The sequence below is a fragment of the Simochromis diagramma genome, unplaced genomic scaffold (assembly GCF_900408965.1).
Source record: "Simochromis diagramma unplaced genomic scaffold, fSimDia1.1 OVJJ01000774.1, whole genome shotgun sequence".
Lineage (NCBI taxonomy): Eukaryota > Metazoa > Chordata > Actinopteri > Cichliformes > Cichlidae > Simochromis > Simochromis diagramma.
The window spans coordinates 45,911-65,420 of record NW_024387013.1 but is presented as its reverse complement, the minus strand read 5'-3'; the positions used below and the strand labels follow the sequence as shown (position 1 = coordinate 65,420).

The window sequence follows — 19,510 nt, the reverse complement described above, 5'->3', positions numbered from 1 at the left end:
AAGTGCTTACAGAAAGAAAATTAATGTAGCCTCTAACTGCAATTGATTTACATCGGACAAACAGACCAAGCACTATGGCTCATAATACAATTACACCTTACCTGTTTGGACTATATTTTTATATTTCATTTTTACTTGCTGCCAGGAACGTTGGGGGCCTGTTGGGTTGCACCTGCGCTCACATCACATCACAAAATAAAATGTATAAAATAAAAAATAAAATATAATAAATAACGTGTTAAATGGGTGGAAATCCCTAGATCAATGTTTAAATTAACACTCACGCATTGACTCTGTCGGCTATGTTTTGCCATGCATGTTCCCTTTCTTTCGCAGCTGTGGCTGTGTTACTTTTTTCCGCGGAATTTGCATGTTATCGGCATATGGCTGCCATCAGAATTTCGCCGTCAAGCGCTGTAAAATACATTGACCGCGCCTTCTTTCCCTCCGTCTCCATGGTGACTCGCTGAATCTGTGCTCCGCTTATCAGGGCTTTATGTATCCTCGTGCGCGTGCTTAACTTGGGGTTAAAGCAACTCCGCGTTGATTGAACTACTTGTTATCAGCCTTTCTGAAACCGAATATTCCGAGTTGGACAGTTCGGGGTTACTCAACCCTGAGTATCGTTTTTCACTCTGAGTTTTCTAAACCGGCTTCCTGAAACAGGGCCCAGCACCGTGATAAAGTGAGCTGCAGCTGCTGAACTTGAACAGGTAACAAAGTGATGAGCAGTCAGGCTGCAGGTTTCTACCTGTTCATGTTTCTACAGTAGAATCACTTTGAAGTGTCTTTGTGCTGTTTCATCTTTGATTTGTGTTCATAAACACTCAGAGAAACATCACGTGACCTCATCAGGATCTGTGTTGGTGTGTGGGGCTGTACCTCAGCTTTATGTTGTTACATGCTCATTTGTTCATTTTACACAGTAACATCAAAGTAATGTTATGAGGAGTAATGAAGTAACGTACTCCATTACTTTTAATTAAAGTGTTCTGTGTAATATGTGTAATAATGACTGTTTTGAGTAATGACCAACACTGATCACAACAAAGAGGAAATGCCTCCAACATGCACAAACATTTGAGCCACAACATGCAGTTAATGTGCACAAATGTCTTTGATATGCTGCTCAGTGATGGTGGTGACTGTCAGAGCAGAGCTACTGAGAATCAATAAGTAATATCAATGATGGGATCAGAATCACTAAATTCTTCTCATCCCTGTCAGTATCATACATGTGCTGTATAATGTGATAAATGTAGAGGTGCTGGCTGTTCTCTCACTCTGCTGTTTAGCTGTAAAGGACGCCTCCCTGCCTTTGTCTCATTCATGACCTTTAATAGTCTCTTCTAACATGCAGAGATCTGTATGATCTGTTTCATAGAGTCTAACCAGCCTGTACAGGTAACAACAACAGTCACTGCATCACTGACACACAAACGTCATCTCTGTCAATAACAACATTCATACATGGAACAAAAACACATCAGTGGATCATTGCTGGAGCTGATGTTTGTGCTCCTGGTGCAAAGGCTCTCAGTTTCCTCCTTGAAATAACATCAGTGGTGGGTCAGCGACATGCTTTCTTTCCCTCTCAGGTTTAAATATCTGGGACTCTCCACCGTTTGGTTTTAGAGCTGAAGAAGCTTCTCTGATGAAACGTCTTCCAGAAACTTAAAAACGTCTCTTTTCTCTCCAAGCTCCTTAGATCACATGACCTGGATGACTGACCCTACAGACATATTGACCTGGTTTCTAGGTCACATGACAGGTCAGAGGTCAGCGACTGTAACTCAGTTCCTCCTGTTAATGTGAACTCACTGAGTGTTTGTGGTTTACCTCTCAGACTGACTGAAGATGATGATGGAGGAAGAGGAGGACAGAGCAGAGTCTGCAGGGTCCAGCTGTCCGTCTGTGAGGAGTGACCGGTCCAAAGAAGGAAATCCAAACTTCAGTGGTGAACCTGGAGCAACGAGGTCAGAGAGCTGAACTCACTGAGTAACAGAAATAATTCTGCACTGACATTATAATCAGTGTTGACTCTGGTTGATTGTCTGACTGTGTTTGTGAGCTGAGAGGAAATGAAAATGAGTTTGTAACAAAAATCAGTTTTGTCCAGTTTTCCTGTAAAAAGCTGAACTCTAATCTAAGAGGATGTTACTGACAGGAAACAGCTGCATTATCTGCAGTCTGTGTGATCACAGCTGCTTCAATCATGTTTGTGTCTGCAGAGGTCAGAGGTCACAGTCTGCAGGGTCCAGCTGTCCGTCTGTGAGGAGTGACCGGTCCAAACGTAGCAATCCACACTTCAGTGGTGAACCTGGAGCAACGAGGTCAGAGAGCTGTGATGACTCCTTTACATGTTTGTGTTTCCTGGATAAATATGACCTGAAACATCCTCAGATTGTTACAAAGATTCATTAAAAAGAAAACAATGAAAGAGAAAAGATCCAAATGTTCGACTTGGTCATTTGCTGTTTGAGGACAGTGATGCTCATATCTGTGGGGAAAGTGTGACCTGAGTGGGTTCATGTTTGTATTTAAAGAACAGAGCTGCTCTGATTCTCTTTGTGTCTGATCTGTTAAACAGTCTGAGAGGTCACACAGAGACCCAGCAGCTAAAGCCTGGATCATACTGGCTGCTGTTACTCCATCAGGACAACACTGAACCACAGTGGTGTGGATGTAGTGGATAAATCCCACCATACTGATGCTCAGAGTTAACCACAGGGAACAAAACCAGATGTTACCTTCAGATTGTGACCTTTGGAGTGGACGATGCAGATTTCAATAGAGAATAAATGTTGTTGTTTTTCAGCTGTGAAGAAAGAATCTAATTTTCTGAACTTAAGAATTTATGATGCTGGAAACAACATGGAGACTATAACACAACATTTCCACTGTGTTCATAGAATGAATGTAAAACTGTCAGACATTCATTAAATATGCAAAATGTCTACAGAAGCATCAGAGGGTCAGACGTGAAGCACTCAGTGATTTTGATCAAATGACTCATCAGTTATTGATCTGTACTACACTGATCTACCACGTTAGTAAAGCTGGTGTTCTGGTGGTGGAGGGAGAATGGATCATGTTCTGGTTTTGGAGCAGTGATCTGCTGATGGTTCAGTTTGATGAGCTTCTTCAAAATCATCCCTGACATCACCACTGAAAGGACGTCCATGAAAACAGACTGAAAATTACTGATATGTTCACAATCTGAGAGTTTAAAACTTGACAGACTTGATTCAGATGAAGTTATTTGAGCAGAAACTCTTGGATCTTTATCCTGTGTTGATCTAATCCTTCATGGTTCCTCCACAGAGTGGACCAGCAGAGCTCAGAGGTTCCCAGTGGTCAGTCTGCCCAGCAGCATCAAACACAGCTGGACTCCATATTTATGGTCTGTACATGTACAACAACTACTGTTACATCTGTTCTGTTCACAGTCATCTCCATGCTGCTCTTTGTAGACCAGTGGATCGTCAGTGTGTCCAACATGGATCTGATGTTTGGCTCCATGATTTCAGTCTGATTGGCTCATTCATAAATATTCTGTTCCAGCTGCTGGAGGACAACATCATCACTTTTGTGAAGAACGAGCTGAAGAAGATCCAGAAGGTTCTGAGTCCAGATTACTCAAAATGCTTAGAGAGTCAGAGGAGCAGCAGCAGAGAGGCATTTGTGAAGATCACAGTGGACTTCCTGAGGAGAATGAAGCAGGAGGAGCTGGCTGACCGTCTGCAGAGCAGTAAGAGGATTTGTCTAAAGATTTAAAGTTTTGGATAAATGAACATTTTCCAAGATGGAAGATGGAGCAACATGGTTTAAAGATTCATTCTTTTTGGAATTAAGTGTTTGTTTCCACTTTCAAATTATGTTCTACACATTTCTTCTCATTCAGAACTTCAAGCTGCAGTTTGTCACCGTAACCTTAAATCTACGCTGAAGAAGAAGTTCCAGTGTGTGTTTGAGGGCATCGCTAAAGCAGGAAACCCAACCCTTCTGAATCAGATCTACACAGAGCTCTACATCACAGAGGGAGGGACTGCAGAGGTCAATGATGAACATGAGGTCAGACAGATTGAAACAGCATCCAGGAAACCAGACAGACCAGAAACAACCATCAGACAAGAAGACATCTTTAAAGCCTCACCTGGAAGAGATGAACCAATCAGAACAGTGCTGACAAAGGGAGTGGCTGGCATTGGGAAAACAGTCTTAACACAGAAATACAGCCTGGACTGGGCTGAAGGCAAAGCCAACCAGGACATCCAGTTCATATTTCCATTCACTTTCAGAGAGCTGAATGTGCTGAAAGAGGAAAAGTTCAGCTTGGTGGGACTTGTTCATCACTTCTTTACTGAAACCAAAGAAGCAGGAATCTGCAGCTTTGAAGACTTCCAGGTTGTGTTCATCTTTGATGGTCTGGATGAGTGTCGACTTCCTCTGGACTTCCACAAAACTACAATCCTAACTGACCCTAGAAAGTCCACCTCAGTGGATGTGCTGCTGATAAACCTCATCAGGGGGAAACTGCTTCCCTCTGCTCGCCTCTGGATAACCACACGACCTGCAGCAGCTGATCAGATCCCTCCAAAGTGTGTTTCTATGGTGACAGAGATCAGAGGGTTCACTGACCCACAGAAGGAGGAGTACTTCAGGAAGAGGTTCAGAGATGAGGAGCAGGCCAGCAGCATCATCTCCCACATCAAGACATCACGAAGCCTCCACATCATGTGCCACATCCCAGTCTTCTGCTGGATCACTGCTACAGTTCTGGAGGATGTGCTGGAAACCAGAGAGGGAGGAGAGCTGCCCAAGACCCTGACTGAGATGTACATCCACTTCCTGGTGGTTCAGGCCAAAGTGAAGAAGGTCAAGTATGATGGAGGAGCTGAGACAGATCCACACTGGAGTCCAGAGAGCAGGAAGATGATGGAGTCTCTGGGAAAACTGGCTTTTGATCAGCTGCAGAAAGGAAACCTGATCTTCTATGAATCAGACCTGACAGAGTGTGGCATCGATATCAGAGCAGCCTCAGTGTACTCAGGAGTGTTCACACAGATCTTTAAAGAGGAGAGAGGACTGTACCAGGACAAGGTGTTCTGCTTCATCCATCTGAGTGTTCAGGAGTTTCTGGCTGCTCTTCATGTCCATCTGACCTTCATCAACTCTGGACTCAATCTGCTGGAACAACAACAAACAAGAGGCTCTTGGTGGCCTTTCCAGTTTATGCTGTGGTTTAAACCATTTCCAGAGAAAATAAATCTTTACCAGAGTGCTGTGAACAAGGCCTTACAGAGTCCAAATGGCCACCTTGACTTGTTCCTCCGCTTCCTCCTGGGTCTTTCAATGGAGACCAATCAGACTCCCCTACGAGGTCTGCTGACACAGACAGGAAGTAGCTCACAGACCAATCAGGAAACAGTCCAGTACATCAAGGAGAAGCTCAGTGAGAATCTGTCTGCAGAGAAAAGCATCAATCTGTTCCACTGTCTGAATGAACTGAATGATCTTTCTCTAGTGGAGGAGATCCAACAGTCCCTGAGATCAGGAAGTCTTTCCACAGATAAACTGTCTCCTGCTCAGTGGTCAGCTCTGGTCTTCATCTTACTGTCATCAGAAAAAGATCTGGATGTGTTTGACCTGAAGAAATACTCTGCTTCAGAGGAGGCTCTTCTGAGGCTGCTGCCAGTGGTCAAAGCCTCCAACAAAGCTCTGTAAGGAAATCTGCGATCATGTTTATTTTTAAAATGTTGATTAAAAGTGGTCATAGATTTTTTTCATGACAGATCCATGTCCTAAAACCACGATCCTATGTAGTTGTATAGTATAAAAGAAAAAAGGAGAACTTTTGACCACAATATTGTAACATGAATGAACTTTTGATACAGCCTTGAAACACTTAAGGAGCTTAAAATGTTTTGATCTATGAACCCACATTAAACACTCTAGTTAAACTCTAAAAACAGAACATTAAAATCTGTATGTCTGCAAATATATGTGGATTGATGTGAGCATGCATGGAGATCTGAGGTTGCTTGGTAGGATGGACCCATGTGCAGAACCACATGTGTGCTAATATTTCTGGTCTACTAACGTGGTAGATCAGTGTAGTACAGATCAATAACTGATGAGTCATTTGATCAAATGACTCATCAGCTGTGATCAGCTTCATTTCATGAAGCTGATCACAGTATATAAAAACAATCTTCCTTTGACATTAACAGGAACACAGTTGAAAGTAACTGCATTGTTGGGATTGTCTAAATGATTAGTAGGAACTACTTCTTCCACCTGTCACAGTAATGTGTGAAATACAGCTGTAAAAATGCTTCACAGCTGACGTGTGCTCGCTCACTGAGGTGATGATCATAAGCGAGTCATGTGTGAAGATATTTCAGCTCCACAAACCGCCAAGATGCTAGTTGTGAGAAATGTGGCAGGGGTGAAAACCTCTTCCAACACAAATAAAAGTAAATCTTAACACAGAGTAGTGCTGCAGGCAGGTACTATTCCTGTATAGAGGGAGGAAATATGTAGCTGGCAGTGTTGTATAGCACGGTTGCTATACTTTGTAAAGTGACTTAAATCCAGGCTCCGGGTTTTTCTGTCTATGTTTAAATGATGGGAATTCACTCCATCTTTAAAACTACAAATCCCATTTGTTCAAATTGTACAGCATTTAAAGTTGACTATAGACTAGCTATTTTAAAAATATACAGTGTACTGGGAGTAAAACAGCAGCTGTTGGCTTTAAGCAACAAAAATACAATTCAAAATATTTAATATAGGAAACAGAGAGAAAATAACACCATCCATCCATTCATTTTCTTCCGCTTATCCAGGCCCGGGTCGTGGGGACAGCAGCCCAAGCAGAGAAGCCCAGACCTGCCTCTCCCCAGCCACCTCCTCCAGCTTGTCCGGGGGAACACCAAGGCATTCCCAGGCCAGCTGAAAGATATAATCTCTCCAGCGTGTCCTGGGTCTGCCCTGGGGCCTCTTCCCGATGGGACATGCCCAGAACACCTTGCCCAGGAGGCATCCTTGTCAGATGCCCAAACCACCTCAACTGACTCCTTTCAATGGCCTTTCCAGATGGCTTAACTCCTCTCCCTATCTCTAAGGGAGAGGCCAGCCACCCTTCGGAGGAAGCCCATTTCCGCCGCTTGTATCCATGATCTCGTTCTTTCGGTCACTACCCACAGCGCGCCACCATAGGTGAGGGTAGGGACATAGATTGATGGGTAAATTGAGAGCTTCGCTTTTACGCTCAGCTCTCTCTTCACCACGATGGATCGGTACATGGTCTGCATCACTGCAGCCACAGCACCAATCCACCTATTGTTCTCCCGCGTCCTTCTCCCATCACTCGTGAACAACACCCCGAGATACTTAAACTCCTCCACTTGGGGCAGGAACTTGTCCCTGACCCGGAGTGGGCACTTCACCCTAAGGACCATGGCCTCAGATTTGGAGGTGCTGATCCTCATTCCCGCTGCCTCACACTTGGCTGCAAACCGTTCCATCACCCAATGAAGCCAACAGAACCACATCATCAGCGAAAAGCAGAGATGAGATTCTGAGACCCCTCAGGTGAAAGCCGTCCGCCACTTGGCTACGCCTAGAAATTCTGTCCATAAAAATTATGAACAGAATCAGTGACAAAGGGCAGCCCTGGCGGAGCCCATCACCCACCGGACTTATTACTATCCAACTTATTGCCGGCTATGCCAACCAAGCTCTTGCAATGGTTGTAAAAGGATCGAATGGCCCGTAGCAATGGCCATAAAATGTTTCTCAGTTTTATTATTTTCAGTCACATCTGTTTTTGATTATTAATTTAATATTTTAAAATTCAGTCTTTTTATGTTATACAAAACATCATATTTTCTTATGATGTTTTGTATTGATTCTGAAGGAATAGTTTTCATCAGTATCGCAGATACCAGCCTGAATTTTACTTTGTATTGGATCAGAAAGGAAATCAGTGGCATCACACATCACTTACAGCAACTTCAGTACCTCTTCATTTTAATAAACTGGGGGGAGGTGCACCAAGATTCAGTATGAGATAAAGAATTATTTTTAACTGTAAGGTTGGAGAAATCTGTTGTTGGAAATTGGAAGAACGGGTCATCTTAAAAATCACTGCATTGTAGTTTTATTCAGGCCCCTTCAATCTGTGATCGCTGTTGCTTTGCATTGTAAACGCTACTATTACAAAAGTCACAAATATTAGTGTATGTGTGTGTTGTTGGGTAATAAACCAAAAGAACAGAATCTACCAGCACCTCACTGATTTCTGCTTAAAAACAACAAAAAAGCAATAAAGCTCTGATTTGTTTGGTTGATCTTGTCTCCCTTCCCGCTTGATTTCAGACTGAGTGGTTGTAACCTGTCAGAAAGAAGCTGTGAAACTCTGTCCTCAGTCCTGAGCTCCCAGACCTCCCGTCTGACAGAGCTGGACCTGGGTAACAACAACCTGCAGGATTCAGGACTGAAGCTTCTGTCTGCTGGGATGAAGAGTCAATACTGCAAACTGGAAACGCTGAGGTCAGATCAAGCAATATTGATTTTTTTTTCATCAATTAACATCATTTAATCAATTTCATTTGGAAAAAATTAACAGTGTTTATGTTTTTTTTTTTTTAATGAATTCATCCAAGTCACAGTAAACTGCCACATTTGACTTTTGTAACATGAGGCAATAAGGATTCCAGCATGTCCTGAAACAGTGTTGAAATATTGTAAATGTAGTAGCTCCTCATGGCACCATGAATATACTTTAACACAAGTGTTTCATGTCTTCTTGTCATCATTTTTTCAGACTGAGTGGCTGTAACCTGTCAGACAGAAGCTGTGAAGCTCTGTCCTCAGTGCTGAGCTCCAAGTCCTCTAGTCTGACAGAGCTGGATCTGGGTAACAACAACCTGCAGGATTCAGGATTGAAGCTTCTGTTTTCTGCAGTGGAAAGTCCAAAGTGTACACTTGGAATTCTCAGGTCAGGATTCAGTCTTTTCTGATGATGATTTAAAACCTGAGTCAGGTCGATAAATGGTTTACTCATTTGCAACAGACATGATTTGTCAAATCACCTTATATCTAACCCAAGGGTCCTGTGTTTTACTACTTTGATTTTGTAGTAAAACACAGGACCTCTTAATATTTATCTAAGAGAACATATACGTTCAAGTTTCAGCACAAAAATATTAATCAGATATTTTTACCCTGGATCATGTGTGTACCCTCCTGGTTGGAGCTCCAGCAGCCTGTATCAGTGAATGTGACTTTAAATGAAATTGCTGCCCCTGTCAGGAAGAGGTCTGAGTGACACACAAAACAGCAAATATGAGCACTGCATGTGTCTGAGGCTACACAGATACAGACCTGAATGAGACACTAACTTTGTCTCTGAGAGATAACCTTTATTATTAAATACACTTCATTTCTCATCTGTGTAGAGAATGTAGAGTTTGACATGCTAATATTACAAAATGCAAAATTACACTGAGTCACAAAGAAATTGTTTTGGAGTATTTATGGTTCAGCTGATGAAATTGTTCAAACAAACCAGTAATTTACACAGAAACAGCACAAGTGAAACTTTTTCGGGGGACTTACACTAAGCTTGTCCTGGTACACCTGTAGACCCCAGTTTCTATGGACCGTGTGCTTAAGTTCTGTGCTGCTCTGATTTATTGCCCGTGCTGTCTTTCAGTTCAGCTTTGTTGAGACTCTGGTAGGATTTTTGAATGTCAGACACTTTTTTTTACATGACCTGTGTAAAAACAAATCAGTAAACACATTAAGCTGAAGTAAGATGCATAATTTGAAAAATGGGGCACAAAAAATGTTGCTGCTTTCTGGAAAGTGCGTCTAAGAAGACCCAATGGAGAAGGTGAAGAGAAAAATCAACGATTAAGGAGAAGAAAATGGCAGAGGCAGTTTCTTTTGGACTGCCTGCAGATGGGGTAAGACTCTAGAACCAGGGACGATTGGAGAAAATGTAAAGAGGCCATATGATAAAGCAGGAGATGAATACTCTGGTATTCTGGGGATAGTGGGAGTGAGAGGGAGAGATGCCAGTAAATGATTTCAAGGATAAATTTCAGAGAATCAGAGCTAAGAAACCAAAGCAAGTGGGGAACTACAAACATGTGGACAGACTCATAATTAGGCCAGAGACACATTAAAGCAATTATTACAGGTTTAGAGACAGGGATGGATATGAAGGAGCTTAGCATGAATTTGCATTGAGGAAAGAATAGCAACGAGCATCAGAGGAAACAGTTAGGAAAACTAAGAGGATGTACAGGGAGTGGAGAATTATTAGGCAAGTTGTATTTTTGAGGAATAATTTTATTATTGAACAACAACCATGTTCTCAATGAACCCAAAAAACTCATTAATATCAAAGCTGAATGTTTTTGGAAGTAGTTTTTAGTTTCTTTTTAGTTTTAGCTATTTTAGGGGGATATCTGTGTGTGCAGGTGACTATTACTGTGCATAATTATTAGGCAACTTAACAAAAAACAAATATATACCCATTTCAATTGTTTCTTTTTACCAGTGAAACCAATATATCATCTCCACATTCACAAATATACATTTCTGACATTCAAAAACAAAACAAAAACAAATCAGCGACCAATATAGCCACCTTTCTTTGCAAGGACACTCAAAAGCCTGCCATCCATGGATCCTGTCAGTGTTTTGATCTGTTCACCATCAACATTGCGTGCAGCAGCAACCACAGCCTCCCAGACACTGTTCAGAGAGGTGTACTGTTTTCCCTCCTTGTAAATCTCACATTTGATGATGGACCACAGGTTCTCAATGGGGTTCAGATCAGGTGAACAAGGTGGCCATGTCATTAGTTTTTCTTCTTTTATACCCTTTCTTGCCAGCCACGCTGTGGAGTACTTGGACGCGTGTGATGGAGCATTGTCCTGCATGAAAATCTTGTTTTTCTTGAAGGATGCAGACTTCTTCCTGTACCACTGCTTGAAGAAGGTGTCTTCCAGAAACTGGCAGTAGGACTGGGAGTTGAGCTTGACTCCATCCTCAACCCGAAAAGGCCCCACAAGCTCATCTTTGATGATACCAGCCCAAACCAGTACTCCACCTCCACCTTGCTGGCGTCTGAGTTGGACTGGAGCTCTCTGCCCTTTACCAATCCAGCCACGGGCCCATCCATCTGGCCCATCAAGACTCACTCTCATGTCATCAGTCCATAAAACCTTAGAAAAACCAGTCTTGAGATATTTCTTGGCCCAGGCACACCTTGTGCTTTTGGGCACTCCAGTGATGTTGCAGCTCTGAAATATGGCCAAACTGGTGGCAAGTGGCATCTTGGCAGCTGCACGCTTGACTTTTCTCAGTTCATGGGCAGTTATTTTGCGCCTTGGTTTTTCCACACGCTTCTTGCGACCCTGTTGACTATTTTGAATGAAACGCTTGATTGTTCGATGATCTCGCTTCAGAAGCTTTGCAATTTTGAGACTGCTGCATCCCTCTGCAAGATATCTCACTATTTTTGACTTTTCTGAGCCTGTCAAGTCCTTCTTTTGACCCATTTTGACAAAGGAAAGGACGTTGCCTAATAATTATGCACACCTGATATAGGGTGTTGATGTCATTAGACCACACCCCTTCTCATTACAGAGATGCACATCACCTAATATGCTTAATTGGTAGTAGGCTTTCAAGCCTATACAGCTTGGAGTAAGACAACATGCATGAAGAGGATGATGTGGACAAAATACTCATTCGCCTAATAATTCTGCACTCCCTGTACTGGCAGGAATACTGTAGTACTTTACGAAGAACTACACCAGTTCAGAATGTGTGGAGTACAGTTAAGAACATGAATGCAGACAGGAAACAACAGCAGTTGTTGTAAAGTAAATTCAAACTCCTTCATTAAATGCAGCTGGTTGAGTTGAAAACAATGGAGAATGATTGTGTTAAACTGTTTATTCTCTATAGAAATGGAGCAGAAGGAGTACATGCAGAGCTGGACGTGGGCTATATATACATGCGTGTATCTGTGTTGTCTGTGAGCAGAAAAAACAAAGTGCTGTTGATTCTCCCACAATGAGTGAAATATAAATGTAGTTTATATAACACTTATTAAACAGTTGAAATAATAATGATACTGTTAGCTTCAACAACTCCTCTCGACACACATTAACAGGCCATGCAATAAACTAATAACCACAAAGGTCCTGACTAGGGATGGGTACCGGTATCCGGTGCCACGATGGCACCGGTTCTGACATAAACGGTAGTAACCAGTCCGAAAAGCAGCGCACATTTCGGTGCTTTATTTCGGTGCTTATTTTTCCTGAGCTTTGATACACTTTAGATTCTAGCCAATCATTTTACGTTTCCGAGGATAGTAGGCGGGGCCAGGTACGTACGTTCTTTTAGAGCAGAGCTACAGATTAAAAATGCCCAAGGCCAAGCGGTCAAAGTCTGGCTGTACTTCACAGCAAAAGATACAAACTCAGCAGCCTGCAACAAGTCCTTTAAGGTGATACTGTGATACTGTCAAAGGAGGTAACACCTCAAATCCGATGAAACACCTGGCGACGCATAGCGGGGGTTTTTTAAAGCCGAGAAATGCGCCGTATTTGCTGCGAGACCTCACACCGTGCACATCTACTGCGGGTGGGTTGCCTGTTATCGGACCCGGAGTTAGCAACATCCCCCAAAAAAACGAAGAGTAGAGTCCTGGCCCCTAGCCCTGCCAATGTAGCAGAAATGATGATGGCAGCAGCAGCCCTTCTTCTCTACGTGAGTAGCTTAATGTTGTTTGTGTGTAATTTATGTTGAGTAGGCCCCAGCACATTATTACATTAATGCATGTAAGGTGAACTAGCAAACATCATCATAGCTACATGCAGCTGTCTTCTTGTTTGATGGCAGATACTCCCTTCACCCTGGCCAAAAAGGCTAAAGAAAGAAAAAGTGGAAAACAGTTAAACATGAGAGGTTTTTGGACAAAGTTTGTTTTTTCCATTGTTTAAGCACTGCTTCCAGCCAAGAGTGATACCATATATGCCCTATAGCCGCAGAGAAGACTAACATTATGTTTTTACAAAAAAACAGCTGAACATGAGAGGTTTCTGGACCAATTTTGTGTTCTCCATTCTTTAAGCACCGGTTTGAGCACCGTTTAAGCACCGGCACCATTTCAAAAGTACCGGTTTGGCACCGGTATCGGATAAAACCTAAACGATACCCATCCCTAGTCCTGACAAGTAATAAACCTGTTATTACTTACAGTGGATCATAAACGCACTGATGGAAATGTCCAGTGTATCATAAGCCAGCCAGTCCTGTTACTGCAATTAACTTCTTCACCATGAAGTGTCACCATCAGGCTTCAACAGCAGTTTCCAGTATTAATAGTATTACAGTTTTTTTCAATCGCTAACAAGCGCCTAACCATACTTCAGATACTTTTTCTAAACTCTTAACACAGACTCACACCTACAAAACACAATTGGCCAAATGGATAATTTCCTCCTCAAAAATACATTTTGTTAAATATATACTAACTCTTCATTTCAAAATAGAACACATCTCTCTCTGCACACACTAACTCTACAAAAACACTATAAATCTGACTCAAAATGAAATTAGTCTGTCAAAGAATAACACTTGTTTTCACTTCACAAGGTACATGCAGTCAATCAAAGTACACCAGGTTTCAAAATACTGGCTATTATTGACATTACAAAAACTGCATAGACTTTTATGTTTCAGTTTTACAGGTATTTGCATGCGAAACATGGAATCCACCATTTTGACACCAGAAATGTCTTGGTTGGTAATTGTATGTCCACATGTACAATAATGTTCACATTCAAAAGCATTCCAGTAAAAAGCAAACAAGTTTTTGTTTCTTTACTGTTTACTACAGGAGGTACAGTAGAAACACAGTATGATAGGACAGAGAAAGTCTTACAGTATTGCTTACAGTGAACAAAATATCCATGAAACACACAAGAGCATTCTGAACAAAAAAACAACAGCAAAAAGCCAAGATAAAAAGGGGGGGAGGGGGAGGGGGGCTAAAAAAAAGGCAAAAAATTTGCATCTAATCTCTGCGATCTTCAGGGTTAGGCCACATGTTTTCATCAACATCACATCTGATGTTATCCAAGTCGATGCACCTGGGATAAAACCGCCTGGTATGTCGGATCCACCCTTGGCAATCGTCAACTGTGATGTCCCTGGAGCCAGCATCCATGGCTTCAAGGAGGTACATCTGGTCATGTGGCTGATGGTCATAAACCTTCCACCTCCATGCAGAAAAGAACTCCTCTATGGGGTTGAGGAAAGGTGAATAGGGTGGAAGGAAGAGACTTACCAGTCTTGGGTGGACTTCAAACCATGTTGTTATTGCTTGCGAGTGATGGAAAGCCACATTGTCCCAGGTAATTACAAAGGTCCTCATGTTTTCACCCTCCTGACCCTGCTCTGGAACCAGGCGCTGGTGGAGATCATTGAGAAAGGCAAGCAAGCGCTCTGTATTATAGGGTCCAACCTGACATCTGTGAAGGAGTAATCCTGCATTTGCAATTGCTGCACACATGGTAATGTTTGCCCCTCTCTGTCCTGGCACATCAACTGTGGCCCTTTTTCCAATTACATTTCGTCCACGTCGACGCCTTTTGGCCAGATTGAATCCTGCCTCATCGATGTATATGAATTCATGAGGGGCCTGGTTGGCCTCCAATTCCATAACTCTCTGAAACAAAGTTTAAGTCATGTTATTACTGTATACCATACTGTACTGTAACCTAGTATTGTGTAGGTTACCTACTTGCAAAGTGCAAAGCTTATAGAACTGGACATTGGATTGAATATACACTATACCTGGACATATTGTCGTCGTAGCTCCTTGACCCTCTCACTGTTCCTCTCAAACAGTGTAGAGCTGCTTCATCCGCACTCTGTGTTTGGACAATGTCCGCGTAATGGTTGTGAGGCTGATTCTATCGATATTGTCAAATATCTCATGGTCCACCACAATTCTAGTTTAAATTTCACGCAGTTTTATTGCATTATTTGCAGTAACCATTTCTACAATGGCAAGCTCCTGATCATTACTGAGGAGCTTTCCTCTTCCCCCAGAGGGTGGTTCTTTAGAAAGACAAAAAATTCAACATATGCATTACTGTATGACCATATTGACATGTCAAGTGAGAATAGAAACAATCCATGTAAAATGCAATACTTACCTGTTGGTTTGTTGAAAGATGCGTATAATGGAGGCAACCGTTGATCGCCTCAAATTGGGCTGCACTATTTCACCAGCCTCTCTTAGTGAAAGACCATGGTTGATTACATGGTCAATGATAGTGGCACGACCAGACATTACAGTGTTTGTCTTTTTTTTGTTTCCAAAAACATCACTCCTCAAGGTCTTGCCTTATAAACCCCACTGAGTCTAAGCCAGAATGGAAGAAGCTGTGGTTGGCCCAATTTATCCAACATAAATCAGCTGTGTGTCAATTATTCAATTGTTTGTTTATTATCAGCTGAGATATATTTTTGATATTGATATTGTTTTTGTACTGATATCATTGCAGAAGCAGAGGTTTTTATACTGTATCTAAGGTTTGGAATATTGTTTTTGCTATTGTGGGATGTTGTGTGTTAACATTTGTAGATACTACAAAAACAGTCCATAATTTTGTTGGGAGGTATAGCTTGTCTGTTAAGAAAATGTAAGCATTGTGGAAATGTGTTCACTGACTGCATATTGGGTGAACACGACATGAAATGTGTGAATGGTATGGCCACAACAGACCGATGCTGTGATAATTGTGTTTAGAGTTTTGCAAATGTGACAACTGTTTGGACAAACGCTTGTTAGCGACTGAAAAAAACTGTAATGAGCTACAGGTAGTATGGATGGGAAAATGTAGAGATGCTGGGCAAACAATATGATCAAATCCGCAGTGGGAATAATTGAAGTGATGACGGCAGGTGTAGAGAACAAAAATGAATCATATTGAAAGGTTAAATCAGGAAAATCCTGGAGAGGAGGATAGTTCTAATGTTCAGTTTGTAATGTTTGAATTCAAAGCAGCTCTTAAATGCATAAAATGACTTCACCTGGGGAGGACCAGGTGTGTTACATCATGATGAAGCAGTTAGAGGAGGCTCTGCTGCTCTTCTATAATAGAATATATCAGGAAGCTGGAAAGAACTGTGAAAGCAGGGAAAGACCCGACTAAGACCACAGGTTATAGGCCTACAGCTCTAACATCTCATCCAGGGAAAGTCATGGTAAGAATGACAGTGGACAGACTGATGTATGTGACGCAAAGAAGGCAGCTGTTTGCACCTTCTCAGCAGGGGGAGGAACACCATGGACCCAGCAGTCAGAGTCAGAGATGAGGAAAGCTCAGTGCATTAGGAGATGAGGTGTGGTTTGTATCAGCCAACTTAAATGATGGAAATGAAGGAGCTGTTCCTGGTTAATATTCTGTGTTTGCTAACAGTACCACAGACCCAGGCCTAATCTGTCATCTGTTAACACGTCCAACTTCTCCTCATTTATTGGTGGATAATCCACTAACATGTTTTAATGCACAAGTTCATGTGATTTCTGTGTGCTGATAACATCCAGTCTGTTCTGTGTGGAAATAAAATAATGAAACCAGACGAGGTCGTTTCTGGAGAAGTTGTGATGGGATTGTTGCTCCTGCCGGACTCGGTCTGTGGCTCGCTGCTGCTGATACAAAGTTGGAGGTAAACAGGTCGGCTAAAAAAGCTGAAGGGAGATGGCTCGTAACAAGTGACCGCCACTTTATTAGGTCACAGGTGTACTGTACCTGACATAATGGCCACTGTGTACCAAATAAAGTGTCAGCCATGTTAAATGTGTTTCCAAGAGGAGAAAACCAGCTGGCAGCAAAGGCAGGGAGGTGTCCTTTCCACCTAAACAGGAGATATAAAGATGATGAAGGTCACAGTTTGTATTTTATTCAGTACAGTGATGTACTGATCTAGGATCAGTCCAATCATCAGCAGTTTGATCCACGTATGGATTGAAGTGTGTTTGTGAAAATGTTGGACGGTTCCTTTATCAGTGTGTAACAGTGTGTGTGTGAGAGCCATGTAATGTCCATGTGTGCATGCTGACTGTGCTGCTCTGACCCCCCTCCTCCTTTCAGGGTGGAGCCTGCTGGAGTCCGATGGTTGAGACCAGGTCTGAGGAAGTGTAAGTGTGTTTTTAATGGGATTCATGAAAACAAAGCAGCACACATTCAACCATCTTCATCATGTCAGGAGTCATCATCAAAGTGTCAATCAATGAACAGATGATGGATCAATAACTGCAGCTGGATTGTGTTTGTTCTCTCCATCAGATTCCTGTCAACTCACAATCGACACAAACACAGTGAACACAAAGCTCCAACTGTCTGACAACAACAGGAAGGTGACACGTGTGGAGGAGGTTCAGTCATATCCTGATCATCCAGACAGATTTGATGTTCATCAGCTGCTGTGTAGAAATGGTCTGACTGGTCGCTGTTACTGGGAGGTCGAGTGGAGAGGAAACGTTTATATATCAGTGAGTTACAGAAGCATCAGAAGGAAAGGAGGCAGTGATGACTGTGTGTTTGGAAACAATGATCAGTCCTGGAGTCTGATCTGCTCTGATGATGGTCCTCAGTTATGTCAGGCACAATAACAGAGTAACATCCATCTCCTCCTCCTCCTCCTCCTCCTCCTCTGTCTCTAACAGAGCAGCAGTGTATGTGGACTGTCCTGCTGGCACTCTGTCCTTCTACAGAGTCTCCTCTGACACTCTGATCCACCTCCACACCTTCAACACCACATTCACTCAAACTCTTTATCCTGGGTTTATGTTCTATCCTGGTTCCTCAGTGTCCCTGTGCTGAGTGGAGTGTAAAGAGTGTCTCCTGTTACAGAAACACTCTGACTGTTGAACAGATAGTTCAGTCTGTACATGTCTGTCTCTTTCACTCACAAACACGTTTTCAGATTCATGGATTCAATCAGTTGATGTTTGAAACTCTTCTAAATGATTCCTTGTAAACTTCTTCCTCTTCAGTCACAAACAAACAGGAAGTGATGTCACATGTGTTCCTGTCCACACAGCAGAATGAGTCTATTGCTGACAGTGATGTACAAACAGAGTGAGCATTTCTGAGGCCCAAAATAAACTGAGTAGTTCACTGAATGAACAATGGACTGTGAGCTCAGTTCCTTCATCATTAGTATGGATTATATATGTATATGTATTATATTAGTATCATATATATCAGGTGCTGCTGCTTTCAGTCATTGTGCAAATGTGCTGTTTGTAAGCTTGTAAAGCTGCAGTCAGCTGAGACTGAAGAAGTCACCTGATCAGTGAGCAAACGTTTCTGAGAACGTCCAGATGAACAGAATCAACCTTTTGGGATCAGCCAGCAATGCAGCATCATTGTTGTTCAGCTTCAGAGGTTTGCAGGAATGAACTGATGACCAGAAACAGCTGCAAAGTCCAAGAAAATACCAGCTGGAGTTCAGCTGCATTTGAAGAAGTCAAAGAAAAGTAAGGATGGCAAAGGGCGACGTTTTCTTCCAAAGAGCTGCAAACATGGTCGACGCCTCATTAGAAGAATCATCTGGACATTTGTGAGGAACTCTAACCAAGAAAGCAACGTCACACAGATCCAACAGACAGTTTCCATGACTGCAAGTGTTGAGTGGAAAAATGCTACATTGCATTATTGCATCCTCTCACCACAGGAGGCGCTGTTGGCACCACTGATTGCTGATCAGCTGTTCTCTGATGATCTGATTGATACTGTGAATAACGGGACTCACTGAACTCTGTGACACAGTGAAGATTACAGAGTTTAACTTCAACATCTGACTGACGTCACACAGACAGAAGGATGAACCAGTGAGGCACAGAACACAGTTACTGGAGATACTGGATCAGCTCCATGTGAACCTCTGATGGAGAAGCTGCTGAGCCAGAGAAACATCAGGACATGACAGCAGCTGCACTTATCTAACAACATGTAGCAGAGCTGATCTATGTTAGAGGATCTATCACAGCAGCTGAAGCCAAAGTCCAACACTGGATACCAGCTGAGCCTGTGCTGAGTGTAGTGTTACAGGAAAAGGGCAGAAACACTGGTAGCTCCCAGTGATGCTGACTGGGGCACAGAGCTGAATGATGCAGCATCAGGACACTGTTTCAGTCTGACTGACAGAGAAACCTGTAGCTGTATCTACATGTGAGGCAGAGGCCACACAAGCAGCTTTCTATGTTTCACAGTGACTGAGATCTTCAGTGGGGGTGGACATGCTCCTGTACAGACCTCTGAGGAGAACCAAGGTGCAGTCAAAGAGTCCAGTCTGTCCTCACAGATGTGAACATGTGCTTTCATCAGGTCTGCTGTCAGCTAGCAGGCTCACATCAGAATCACTGTTCCTGAAAAACACAGTCTGTGTGACA

General features: G+C 42.6%; 1 protein-coding gene across 1 annotated transcript; it reads left to right on the top strand.

Annotated features, from left to right (window-relative positions):
* The first annotated feature begins 722 nt into the window (after positions 1-722).
* Positions 723-18,245, top strand: LOC120739398 (NLR family CARD domain-containing protein 3-like). Its single transcript, XM_040041152.1, is given in 10 exon segments — positions 723-1,976; positions 2,232-2,333; positions 3,325-3,403; positions 3,565-3,751; positions 3,905-5,723; positions 8,386-8,559; positions 8,834-9,007; positions 17,205-17,251; positions 17,400-17,715; positions 17,717-18,245. Coding segments are annotated over 10 exon segments (3,237 nt in total). The 5' UTR covers positions 723-1,857; the 3' UTR covers positions 17,937-18,245.
* The last annotated feature ends 1,265 nt before the right edge of the window (positions 18,246-19,510 follow it).